Here is a 14,585-nt window from a genome sequence, read left to right on the forward strand (position 1 = left end):
AAAATGGGATGGAGTTGGAAAGAAAATAGTCATTACTCATAGACAATAAAATTACATGGAAAATTTAAGAATCCATAGGCAAACCTATAAGATAGTTTAGCAACATAGTTGCTTACAAGATAAATAAATAAAAATCAACTACCATTTTTACACACCAATTAGCAATTAGAAAATGCAATTTTTAAAATATACTATGTGAAAAATAAACAGAAACTTTAACTTACTTAGGAATAAATCTACCCCAAAACACCTAAGACTTTTAAAAATAAAATCATTGGGGCGCCTGGGTGGCGCAGTCGGTTAAGCGTCTGACTTCAGCCAGGTCACGATCTCGCGCTCCGTGAGTTCAAGCCCCGCGTCGGGCTCTGGGCTGATGGCTCAGAGCCTGGAGCCTGTTTCCGATTCTGTGTCTCCCTCTCTCTCTGCCCCTCCCCCGTTCATGCTCTGTCTCTCTCTGTCCCCAAAATAAATAAACGTTGAAAAAAAAAATTTTTTTAATAAAATCATAAAACTTTATTGATATATAAGACATAATAAATGAAGAACTTAATATACATTGTTTGTGAACAGAAAAACTCTGTATTGTAAATATGTCAATTCTTTATAAATTAATCCATAAACTCATTGCAATTCCAATCAAAATTCCAACAGATTTTTCATAGAAATTTACAAGCTAATTCTAAAATTCAGTTGAGATCATCCCAAAGGAAAAGAACAAAGAGGAGATACGCCCTACCACTATCAATATTTTTCTAATGCCAGAGTAGTCAACAAATATGACAGTTTAGATAAACAGAATCATAGAACAAAGTCCAGAAATTAATTCACAAATAAGAGAAAATTAGATATAAAGGCAGAAGTGTCATTATAAATCAGAGGAAAATGGATGGATTATTTAGTAAATGATGCTGTGAAAATTATCCATAGAGGAAATAAAATGGATTCCTAACCTCACAATATAAACAAAAATGAATTTTAGGCTAATTAAAAACCTTTATTAAAAAAATAGTAACACTTTTAGAAAATGTACCACAAGATAGGGAAAGACTGCTAAAACTAAACTCAAATACAATTCATAAAACACTGATAAATTTGAATGCACTAAAATAAAAAACACTTAGAAAAATACTCTATAAACAAACCATAGATACAAGAATATACATACAATGCAATAAGCAACAAAGAATTAGTATTTTGAATATATAAAGGAATAGCAATGTATACAAAGATACATTTTCAAGGATGTTCACGGCAGAATTGTTTCTTATCCTTGGAAAACTGGCAACAACTTATATTTCAAATGACAGGTTATCAAGTAATTTAGAATATGTGTACTCACAAAAATGCTACATGGGAATTAAAACTCATGTGAAAAAATCTTTATTAAAATAGTAAAGTACTCATAGTACACTGTTAAGTCAAAAGAGGCTATAAAGAAACATGTATCATATCAGAAATCTATTTATGTTAAGGATATATGCATAGAATAAGAGAGACGGTCATAAATCCAAAAGTTAATAGTGATCATGTTTGGTAGTTTTTCTTTTTCCTTTGTTTTCTTTTTCCTTTCCATGTCTTTGTACTTTCCTAATTTTTCCTTGACATATATTTTATTTGTACCTTTTTAAAATTAACGTATAATACATAGAATGCACTAGTCTTAAGTATACAGCTCCCTAAACACACCCACACACACGTAACCAACACTCACTAAGGAAACAAAACATTTTTTGAATCCCAGATGGTTCCATTTTGCTCCTCTCAGCCCAAATTGCTCCTTACTGTTGCACAGTAGCAACCAGTATTCTGAATTTGGCTAACATAATTATGTTTGTCTCTTCTTAAAATTCATAAAAATAAAATCATACAGTTTGTACTCTTTTGTGTCTGGTTTCTTTTATTCAACATTATGCCTACAAGTGGCAGTGGTTCATTTGCATAGTGGCAGTGGTTCATTTTTTAAATTGCTGTCTAATATTCTACTATATGAATATCTCAGTGGTTCATTTGCATAGTGGCAGTGGTTCATTTTTTAAATTGCTGTCTAATATTCTACTATATGAATATCTCACAATTAATTCATTTCACTGTTAATATGAACCTTTAATATGCAAAGTTTATGCAAAACAGTCATGAAAAGATGTCACAATATGGACAATATTTATGATATCATATTGCATTTTAAAAGCAGGGCAAAAAGTATAATATCATCTAATTAAAATACATTTTTAATGCTCATATGCTCATATGCTAGTGGTTATCATGCTAGCCATAGTTCCTATCTGTTTGATTCAAAGACCTCTTCAAATCCAAATGAGGAAAATTACAAAACTCTGATAAAAGAAATCAAAGATCTAAACAAACGAAGAGATACTTCCTATTCATAGATAGAAAGACTCAATATTGTTCAGCTGTCAGTTCTTCCTAGTTTGATCTGTAGATTCAATGCAATTTCAATCAAAATCCCAGAAAGTTACTTTGTGGATACTGACAAACTGACTCTAAAGTTTATTTGGAAAGAAAAAAACCAGAATAATCAACACAATACTGAACAAAATCAGAGAACTGACACTACCTGACTTCAAGACTTACTATAAATCTATAGCAATTGATAGTGTGGTATTAGTGAAGGAACAGACATATCAATCAATGGAAAAGAATAGAGAGCCGAAAAAAGGACCCACAATAATACATTCAACTGATCTTTAACAAAGGAGCAAATATAATCCAATGGAGAAAGGATGGCCTTTTCAACAAATGGTGATAGAATAATTGGACACCTACATGCAAAGAAATGAATCTAGATACAGACCTTATATACTACACAAAAATTAACTCAAAGTGGATCACAGACCTAAATGTAAAATGCAAAACTATAAAATTTCTAGAAGAAAAGACAAGAAAATCTAGGTGGCTTTGGGTTTGGTGGGGAGTTTTTAGATACAATATCAAGAGCATGATCTGTCAAAGAAAAAATTGTTAAGTTGAACTTTATTAAAAGTAAAAAAGTTCTAGAAAAGACACTGTTAATAGAATGAAAAGACAAGCCACAGACTGGAAGAATATATCTACAAACATATATTTGATGAAGGACTTGTATACCAAATATACAGAGAACACTTAAAACTCAACAACAGGAAGACGAAGAACCCAACTGAAAAGTAGGCAAAGATCTGAAGACACATCTCACCCCAAATAAGATATATAGATGGCACATAAGCATGTGAAAAGATGTTCCACATCAAATGTCATTAGGGAATTGTACACTAAAATAGTAATAAGATACTACTACATATCCATTAGAATGGGTAATATTCAAACCACTGACAATACCTAATATTGGCAAGGATATAGAATAACAAGAACCCTCATTCACTGATGATGGGAATATAAAATGGCACAGCCACTTTGGAAGACAGCAGTTTCTTACACAGCTAAAAATGGTCTTACCATGTAATTCAGCAATTGTCCTAAGTATTTACTATTTACACAAGTGAGAAGAAAGCATGTCCATATAAAAATATGCACACAAGTATTTATAAGAGCTTTATTCAGAATTTCCCAAATTTGGTAGTCACCAATATATCCTACAGTAGGTGAATGGATAAACAAACAGTGTGTATACATGCAGTGAATATTGTTTAGCAATAAAAAGAAACAAGCATCAAGCCACAAAAAGACATGAAGGAACCTGAGTATGATTCCAACTAAATGACATTCTGGAAAAGGCAAATCTATGGAGTCGGTTGAAAAAAAATCAGTGGTTGCTAGAGGTTCAGGAGGGCAAATGAGATGTGGTGAAAGGATGAATTAAGAAGTATAGCACAGAATATTCTTAAGGCAGTGAAAACATTCTGTATGATATTGTAAGAGTAGATACATGACTTTGTTTATATCAAAACTCAGAACTTCGCAATACAGAGAGTGAACCCCAATGTAAACTATGGACTTCAGTTAACAATAATGTAACAATATTGGTTCAATTGTAACAAATGTACTATACAATTGCAAGCTGTTAATAACAGAAACTGTAGAGTGTATGAGTGTGTGTGTGTGTGTGTGTGTGTGTGTGTGTGTGTGTGTGTGTGTGTGTATGCGTGCCTGTGCGCATGCGCGTGCGTGTGGCTAGGGTTAGGGGAATATGAAAATTCTGTCCTTTCTGCTCAATTGTTCTGTAAACCTAAAACAACCACTCCTAAAAGCAAAATCTACTGGGGCGCCTGGGTGGCTCAGTCGGTTGAACGTACGACTTTGGCTCAGGTCATGATCTCACGGTTCGTGAGTTCGAGCCCCACATCAGGCTCTGTGCTGATAGCTCAGGGCCTGGAGCCTACTTCGGATTCTGTGTCTCCCTCTCTCTCTGCTCCTCCCCTGCTCACACTCTGTCTCTCTCTCAAAAATAAAGATTTTTTTAAAAAATTAAAAAACAATCTATTAATTTAAATAAGTAATTAAGAACAAAAATGATAAAAACATTCTTATCTGGGGGGGAGAACAATCTCTTTCAGAATAGAAGTTATGAAGCCTCTACTAGAAAAAAGTACAGAAGTGCATACTCATAAAATTTTGCATACAATTTCGTAAGATTCACAGACTCCCCCAGCCCACTCATGATCCCCCAGGTTTATAACCTCTAACTAAATTAAGGAGAACAAAAAATGAATTTACGTTTTTATTTTCTAAATTTTTAACTTGAAAACTGACAAAATAACTTTTATTACAACCTAAACATATTGACTTGTTTTAGACTGGAATAAAGCAATTCATTCCGTTAAGCCTTATTTCTTTCATACTAAATAATGCTACTTTTTCATCCATAAATAATAATGATCAGTTATTAATTATAAATGAATTATAAATAATTTATCAGTTAAAAATTATCAAACTTAAATAAAATTTAAAAAAATTAAATTGCTACTTTTTTTAATCTGTATTAATTTATTCACTATTAAACCATTCACTAAACAAATGTCACAGATAGAAAAAAGTCTTACCTGCAAAATTTTATCAGTTAAAAATTATCAAACTTAAATAAAATTAAAAAAAATTAAATTGCTACTTTTTTTAGTCTGTATTAATTTATTCACTATTAAACCATTCACTAAACAAATGTCACAGATAGAAAAAAGTCTTACCTGCAAAATTTTATCAGTTAAAAATTATCAAACTTAAATAAAATTAAAAAAAATTAAATTGCTACTTTTTTTAGTCTGTATTAATTTATTCACTATTAAACCATTCACTAAACAAATGTCACAGATAGAAAAAAGTCTTACCTGCAAAATGGGAAAAGTAGCAGTGGTGATACCCATTTTGTGTAAATTTAAGAGCATTTCCCTTCCACTCCATATTTTACAGGATGATTCATAATCCCTTTCCACAAGATGTTCAGAGTTTGCTTCTAACCAACTAAAATAAAACAATTCCATCAATCAGTATTATCCTTATGTGCACTATTTCAATAAAACAAAGAGAACTGTGATACATTGATCATATTCCTTGAAGCTCTTAAAACACAAATGCGGAGGGGCGCCTGGGTGGCGCAGTCGGTTAAGCGTCCGACTTCAGCCAGGTCACGATCTCGCGGTCCGTGAGTTCGAGCCCCGCATCAGGCTCTGGGCTGATGGCTCAGAGCCTGGAGCCTGTTTCTGATTCTGTGTCTCCCTCTCTCTCTGCCCCTCCCCCATTCATGCTCTGTCTCTCTCTGTCCCAAAAATAAATAAACGTTGAAAAAAAAATTAAAAAAAACAAAAACAAAAAAAAAAACACAAATGCGGATTAAGACATCTTTTAAGATGCATGCATGTCTCATATTGCAAAATAAACATTTATATAGCTAAAAAGTAAGCTTTTATTCAGAAAAGAGAAACATGTAGGTGATTTCCCAATTGTGTTTTATGGATTCACACTGCTTTACTTGACTATCTCTCCAACTGACAGCCAGGTCGTAGCATATCCCAAATGCACATAAAGGAAATACAAAACAATCTAATAAAGAAATTAAGGTGTTACATATTAACACCAAAAGGGAGTTACTAGAAAATATATTCATTTGTATGTAAATACACACATTTTTATATTCAGCCAGTGCTTAAATGTCTATATTATTATACAGTCACATACTGTACTGGGTACTGGAAATACAGCAGTAAATAAAATAGGCAAGATCCTCATTCTCATAGAAATTACATTCTACCAAAGGGAGAAATAAAGTTAGAAACATATACATGAGGGGCGCCTGGGTGGCGCAGTCGGTTGAGCGTCCGACTTCAGCCAGGTCATGATCTTGTGGTCCGTGAGTTCGAGCCCCGCGTCAGGCTCTGGGCTGATGGCTCAGAGCCTGGAGCCTGTTTCCGATTCTGTGTCTCCCTCTCTCTCTGCCCCTCCCCCGTTCATGCTCTGTCTCTCTCTGTCCCAAAAATAAATAAAAAAACGTTGAAAAAAAATTTTTTTTAGAAACATATACATGAAACAAGAAAATATCAGATAGTGAAAAGTGTGATACAATGAAAATACAGGATAAAGTAATGATATAGGATAAACGTAGTGATATAGGATATAATGTAATCTAATTGCTATTTTAATTTGAATGTCAAAGAAGTTCTCCATGAAGTAACATTTATTCTAACAACTGAATGCAAAAAGTACCCAATCATGAAAGGATCGGGGGGGGGGGGGGGGGGGGTTGTATTCCAAGCAGAAAGAACAGCTAGTGCAAAGATCCTGAAGTGGTTAACAAATTTTACTTATTTAAGGATCTGACAAAAAGCCAATATAAAGTTGCAACACAATGGGCAAAAAAGAATAACATGATCAATGTTAAGAGTGATAAGCAGTATTCAGGTCAGGTTAAGCCAGGGTTAGGAAATCTGGATTCTATTCAAAAGTACAATGGGAAGGTTTTAAATGAAGGGTTTTAAATAAGGGAGAGACAATCTAAGTGTTTAAAAGATGATTTCAGTTTCTAAGCCAGACTGGATTAGAGGAGAAAGGCAAAAATGAAAACAGAGACTGTTGGAGGCTGTTACAGAATTCTACTTGAGAGATGATTCTGAGATGATAGGAGACTGAAGGATTTGGGACATACTGTACAGGTGGCATTTATTAAACTTACTGATGAACCGGATGAAGTGAGGCAGTATCAAGGGCAACAGATTTCTGATTTGAGGAACTGCTTGGTAATGTTTGCTTAGGTAAGGAAGACAGGGAGCATTTGGGGGGGAGTAGGTAAGGAAAAGGAAGGAATTTTGTAAAGTTGAAATGTGATATCCATATCCAAACAGACATATAAAGTACAGCTGGATATATGAAAATAGCATTCCAGAGACAGACTAGAACCTAGATTTATTAAAGACCGGGCTAGACACAGATTTAGGCGTCACTAGGACTGCTATGGTACTTGGTTATGTAATTTAGGCAAACTGCAGAGACAGAGAAGAAATGAGGTCCCAGGACCAAATCCTGAGGCACTTCAACATTTACATATCAAACAGAGTAAGAACTATCAAAAGAAACTGAGAAAGAATGGACTATGAGGAAGACGAAAACCAGGTGTCATAGAGGCTATCTAGGAAACACACTCCTATGTTGTCTCCTCTTGCCTCACTACTTCACCTCTGACACATCTGTCACTAAATGTATGTGGCATTCTTCTTTCCTTACACCAAGCAATTCTCAAGACACTAGCTGGGTGTCCTATAATTCAATTCAATTCTGACACTAACTGGAGTTAGAATTGGCACAGACCCCAAAGGCTAAGCATTCAGCCTCACCAGACTGTCCTCCCCACCTCTTCATCTCAGATGCCAGCATAAAAGTCCAACTTGTCATTTGTACTTCTGACCAACCAGCTATAAATCAGAGGTTCCCATGACCCCTCCTCAGGTTTAATCATTTACTAGAACAACTCACAGAACTCCAGGAAACACTTATGTTTACCAGTTTATTATATAATAAAGGATACAGATAAATAACCAGAAGAAGAGATATATGGGGAGAAGTCTGGAAGGGTTTAAGCACAGGAGCTTCTGTCTCAATAAAGGCAGGGTGCTCTAAGCACATAAATGTGTGTACCAGTCTGGAAGCTCTCTGAATCCTGGCGTCATCATGTAGGCATGATCGATTATTAACTTAATCTCTACGCTTCTCCCTTTCCAGAAGGAAGGTGGAGCGGAAAGTTCTAAGCTTCTAATCATAGTTTAGTCTTTCTAGTGACCAGCTCCATCCAAGAGCCCACCAAACATCACCTCATTGGAATAAAAAACAATCCTATCACCCAGGAAGTCTCAAGGGATTTAGGAGCTCTGTCAGGAACTGGGGTCAAAGACCAAATATTAGAACAAAAGATGCTCCTAACACAAAAGTGTTACCACTTAGGAAATTACAAGGGTTTTACAAACTCTGTGCCAGGAACTGGGGACAGAGAGCAACTCTGTTATATATATATATATATATATATATATATATGCCAAAAACATTTTCATAGAGGTGGTAGTCAACAATACCCAAAGAACACTGCTGACAGGCTGAGTAAGATAACAGAAAAATAACCTTTGGATTTGGCAACATATGGATCAATGGTGACCTTGATAAAAACAGTTTTAGTAGAATTCTGCAGACAGCAACACAACAGAGATCAACGAGGAAAGACCAGGGAGTGAGAAAATATAATTAGCCACTACAGATAACTCAACAAATTATGCTGTGAAATAAAAATGACAAACTGCTACATGGCAAAAATACCATAAGGAAAGACAAAAGCACATGGCAAAATAGGGGAAAAAATATTGCAACTCTTATCACAGGCAAAGGGTTAATTCGCAAAGAGCTTGTACAAATCAATAAGAACCATAACAAGAACAAAAAGAGGACACAGAGGTCAATAGACAGCTGACAGAAAGGAAATATAAATGGCCTATTAAGGCACGCCTGGGTGGCTCAGTCGGTTGTGTCTGACTTCGGCTCAGGTCATGATCTCACAGTTTGTGGGTTCAAGCCCTGCATCAGGCTCTGTGCTGACAGCCTGCTTCAGGTTCTGTGTTTCCCTCCCTCTGCCCCTCCTCTGCTCGTACTCTCTCCCAGAAATAAATAAACACTAAAAAACATTTTTTTAGTAAACAAATAAATGGCCTTTTAAAATGCTTAATCTTGGGGCAGCTGGGTGGCTCAGTTAAGCATCTGACTCTTGATTTTAGCTCAGGTTATGACCTCATGGTTTGTGAGACTGAGCTCCAAGTCTGACTCTGCTAACTGCACAGAGCCTGCTTGGGATTCTCTGTCTCCTCTTTCTGCCCTTCCCCTGTTCAAATTTTCTCTCTCTCTCAAAATAAATAAATAAACATAAAAAAATAAAATGCTTAATCTCAATCATATTCAGAGAAATATAAGTAAAAACTACAGTGGGATACCAGTTTTCACCCATCTGACTAGAAAAAAACTTTCATGCTCTCATATATTGCTCATAGGAGTATAAATTAGTCTTCTACCCATTCCCCTATTGTGTAAGTTTTAGAAATATCTATCAAATTACATGTAGATCTATGCTCTGACCCAATAATCCCACTTCTAAGAATTTTCCTATAACTTCCCAAACATGTGACATATGTTCAAAGTTATTCATTACAGTAATGTAACAGCATAGGATTATAAACCTCAGTACCTATTAATTAGAGGCTAGTTAAAGATATTAGTGGACATCCATGTAATGGTATTTTAGGCAACTATTTTTTTTAAAACTGAGAAAGCTTTCTAAGTCTTGATATGGGAAGATCTCCAAAATATATTGTTAAGCAAAAAAAAGGCAAGATATAGGAAGACAAAGGTATAAAGTACAGTGCCAAGAGTTAACAATACTATAATATATACTTAAATATTTGCTAAGAGGGTAGATCCTACATTAAGTGTTCATATCATAAAAAAATAAAAGAGGGCAAAGGAAACTTTCAGAGGCAATATGTTTATGGCAAAATTGTGGTGACAGTTTCATGGATGAATACTTATCTGAAAACTCATCAAGTGTATACATTAAATATTTACAGCTTTGTGTACCCCAATAAAAGGGCTTAAAAATAACATATTTTTATGCTTAAAATGGAGAAGACAAAAAATGGAAGTATAGTATGCTATCATTTGGATAAAAAGGAGAGAAAGGGGAAAGTATATTGCTTCATATATGCACTGAATTGCTCATAAATATGGACTGAACGACAGATAAACTTGTTCAGGAGGAGAGAAACTAAGCAGATAGAGAACAGGGTGGGAAGGAGTTTTTACAACATAAATTTGTATACCTTTTATGTTCAAACATGAGACTGTACAACATTCAAAAATTTTAAACACTTTTTTAAAGTTTATTTATTTTGAGAGGGAGAAAGCATGCATGCAAGCAGGCACCCCAACATTCAAAAAATTTTTGAAGTATACTGTGAGGGAAAAGAAAAGTGCTGCAGGGGGAGCCTGGGTGACTCAGTCAGCTAAGCATCCGACTCTTCATTTTGACTCAGGTCATGATCTCATGGTTTGTGGCACTGATCCCCAAGTAGGGTGCCATGCAGTCACAGAGTCTGCTTGGGACTGTCTCTCTCCTCTCTCTGCCCCCTCCCTGGCTCACATGTGTGCTCTCTCTCTCTCTCCAAATAAATAAATAAACTTATAAAAAGAAAGAAAGAAAGAAAGAAAGAAAGAAAGAAAGAAAGAAAGAAAGAAAGAAAGAAAGAAAGAGAAACAAACAAACAAACAAGAAAAATGCGGCAGTAAATGGAATGGGACATAGTATCAAGGTCTAAGATAAAGAGATTCTAGATCAACAACCTAATATCTAATAAAAAGGAATTTATCTAACATAAATTTTAATAAAATTATTACCAAATCTATTATTTTAGAGTATTGAAATTTTGGTTAATTAAAACTCATCCAATCAGAATCTTACTCAAACTGGAAGATAAAGCAATAAATTAAAGCCATAATATAAAATTTTAAAATATGTTGGACACCTGGGTGGCTCAGTAGGTTAAGCATATGACTGTAGCTCAGGTCATGATCCTGTGGTCTGTGAGTTTAAGCCCCACGTTGGGCTCTGTGCTGACAGCTCAGAGCCTGGAGCCTGCTTTGGATTCTGTGTCTCCCTCTCTCTGCCCCCCCACCCCCACCACTCATGCTCTGTCTCTCTCTGTCTCAAAAATAAACATTAAAAAAAATTAAAAATTTAAAATATGTTAATTAAAACCATGTTTAGTTTATTGTCAGCTCAATGTCCTTTATACATCAAATATGGGGCTATTAAATTATTCCATTAAATTAGAAATAATATTCACAATGATCAATTTAAAAATAAATTGGTTTATCATATTCTTTTCAACAAGACAAAAGTTCGGACTGGCCTATTTCTAAAAGTTTAACTGGCAAGGAACAATCCATTTCCCAAGTAGCCTGGTCAAAGTTAGTAATTATAAAATACTATGGCATAATGAAACACGTTGTTAATACATAGGCAGCATAAATGACAGACAAATGTTCTTACTTAATTAGGCTATAGCACACAGCTCGTAGGGGTTCATGGTCTTTCTTCCTTATATTATTGTTGACCATAGTATCTAATTCATCTCGAGCAAACCAAAGTTGAACTTCTGTTACACTGTAACTTGCTGACTCCCGAGCACAGTCCTCAATGTTATGAGCTTCATCTAAAATGACAATCTGTTCTTTCAGATTGATATCCATCTATAAGACAAAAGAATTTTCCTGTAAAACATTCAGCAAAATGGATTTAACAGCAGTAGGCAAGATATTTCATTTAAAACTTTGCATGACAGACCAATAACAAGGGTAATTATATAAGCAACTGATTCTAAGTCTTAAAACATTTGAAACACTAAGCCTAACAAGTATCAACTCAACATTACCGGTTCCCATTTTTCACTATCAAAATATGTGTTATGTGAGCCTGGATTAAAGTACAGCTGGCCACACAAAGGGGTATAAAAATCTCACTATGAGGGAATCTCCAACATAATGTTAAAAGCAGAGTAAAAAAAAATTTTTTTAACTAAAATACAAGATTCAAAAGACTCTCAAAATGTTAATATAATATAGCATGTATCTATTTCATTTTAGACTTTCTTACAACCCTTCATTTTGAGAATTGTTCTTCCCCAATTCTGATGTGATGTTGATAGAACTATTAATCTGTTAATCAAGGGATATCACCACTCTCACAACACAGAATTCAGGCTTATCAATTAAATAAAGTATTCCATCCCTCTGTGGTCACAGGTTTAAGAATGGAGATGGGGAGGGCGCCTAGGTGGCTCAGCCGGTTAAGCGTTGGACTTCAGCTCAGGTCATTATCTTGCAGTTCATGAGTTTGAGCCCTGTGTTGGGCTCTGTCCTGACAGCTCAGAGTCTGGAGCCTGCTTCAGATTCTGTGTCTTCCTCTCTCTCTGTCCCTCCCCCACTCACACTCTGTCTCTCTTTCAAAAATAAACATTAAAAAAAAAAATTAAAAAAAAAAAAGAATGGAGGTGGGATTCAAGGTAGGCCAACCAGAGAAATCTGGGGTGATGAATAGGAGATGATGTTCTTTTTTTCCAGGTTAGGTGGCTGCTTGTGGTTATCTTTGTTTCCACTAGAAAGACCCTGCCTGAGAATAAAGCCATCGCAATAAAGTCAGCCAAGTATTTTTTTCTTAAGTTCTGGTGAAGCTGGATTTGTATCACTTGCAACTGAAAGAGTCCTGGCTAATAGAAAGAAATGTACAAAGCAATTACCAGTGAGTTATTCTGAAGAAAAAATATACAGAGGGTTGACGATGACTGAAAAAGAACCATGGAAGAGTAGGAAATATATTGGGGTTTAAAAAAGGAGTAGAATTTGGATTTGTATAGACAAAAGGAGTAGGGCATTTCAATATAGGCATCATCAAAAGCAGAGATATAGGAAAGAATAAGGTGTCCTCAGGGGTTATGAGGTAATTTTTGTAGGGTTCCAGTTGGGAGTTTGTAGCAGAGATGTCTGAAAAGGCAGATTCAAGCCAGACTATTGAACATTTTGAGAGTAAGCTTAAGAAATATGGACTTTATCCCATGAGCCAAGAGTGCAATAGATTTTCAAGCCAAAGAACGATGTAATAAAAGTAATATTAGAAAGACTGACATGCCATTGATATGTACAGTGGCTCAGAGGAAAGGGTCTAGATAAGAGGCAACCAAATAAGAGGTAGGACAGTAGAGATAGTAAACATAATGCCTATTAATTTTAAGCTTAAATAGGAAGTTAGTAAGTAGTCAGATCTAAAGAGAAGAATAATAATTGAATATACTAAGTTATTCACTTTTTGTCTTATACTGTAACAACTGGATGTTTCTAAGAAGAACCATGCAAATAAACACAAATGCTATATCCAAATTTCATTTATCAAAAGCTAACAAAGCATAATTTGCATGTTATACATATTCTCCCCACAAAATTCTTCAAACTATAGATTCTTCAGATGAATGTTTTAAAATAATTCTGATTATTCATAAATGGAAGGAGTGATAGTTATCAATGGGCCTCAAATGGGGATAACTCTGCTCCTACCTGTCCTCCCCCACCCGTATACTTGGCAACATCAGGAGACATTTTTGATTGTGACAGCTCTAAGGATGCTACTGGTGTCTAGAGAATAAAACCAGAGATGCTGCTAAGCATCCTACAGTGTGCAAGATAAACCACCACAACAAAGAATCATCAAGTCCAAAATGTCAATACTATCAAGGTTGAAAACCTGTGCTATAATTCCATTTCAAAATATTTACTACTTTGGACGTTAAAATGACATGTTCTAAAATTCAGTTTTTAATACACCTCAGAATGTTTTCAGTACTCTATTTATGTATATACATAAATATAAAGCAAAAAATAAAAAGTGAAACATCTAAAAGCTTTCATATTGATCACTTATATTCCAGCAAGTGGGAGAAAAGTTTGAATTTTCATATAGCTACTCACACTTTCCCTTATTTGTGCATCTAGAAGATAGTTGTAGGGACAAAATACTATGTGAGCATCTTCTATTAGTTCCCGTGCTGTGTAATACGGACATGCCTTTAGTTTTTTTCCCAAGCTGACAAGTTCTTCTATATCCCAGGCTTTGCACATCCCTTCCAGAGTCTGTAATGTGTGTTGATCACTAATTTTATGTACGCCATGATAAAAATAGCAGGATTTGCCCTAAAAACAAATATGCATAACTGAAATACGAATCAACATTGCAACAAAGGAATAAAACAAGTTTATCTCAGAATTTTCAGAACATCATTAAAGCCACATACAGGAGAAATGATACCATACCCACAATCACAACCATTTCAAAGAAAAAATATTAGTTGGGGCACCTGGGTGGCTCAGTCTTAATTTCAGCTCAGGTCATGATCTCAGTTTGTGAGACTGAGCCCTGCATCAGGCTTTGCACTATTAGCTTGGGATTCTCTCTCTCCTTCTCTCTCTGCCCCTCCCTCATTTGTACTCTCTCTCTCAAAATAAATACATTTAAAAAAACATAAAAACATAAAAAAAAAAGTAAATTAAAAAAAACAACTGTAATGGTC

General features: G+C 35.0%; 1 protein-coding gene across 1 annotated transcript in view; it reads right to left on the reverse strand.

Annotated features, from left to right (window-relative positions):
- The window catches only part of BRIP1 (BRCA1 interacting DNA helicase 1), a 214,480-nt gene that overhangs the window by 133,909 nt on the left and 65,986 nt on the right, over positions 1–14,585 (reverse strand). The window contains 3 exon segments of the mRNA XM_086686787.1: positions 5,277–5,409; positions 11,519–11,718; positions 13,987–14,208. Coding sequence (XP_086542913.1) covers positions 5,277–5,409; positions 11,519–11,718; positions 13,987–14,208 — 555 coding nt within the window.

Source organism: Puma concolor, chromosome E1 (genome assembly GCF_028749965.1).
Source record: "Puma concolor isolate L17-30 chromosome E1, mPumCon1.1.hap2, whole genome shotgun sequence".
Taxonomy (NCBI): domain Eukaryota; kingdom Metazoa; phylum Chordata; class Mammalia; order Carnivora; family Felidae; genus Puma; species Puma concolor.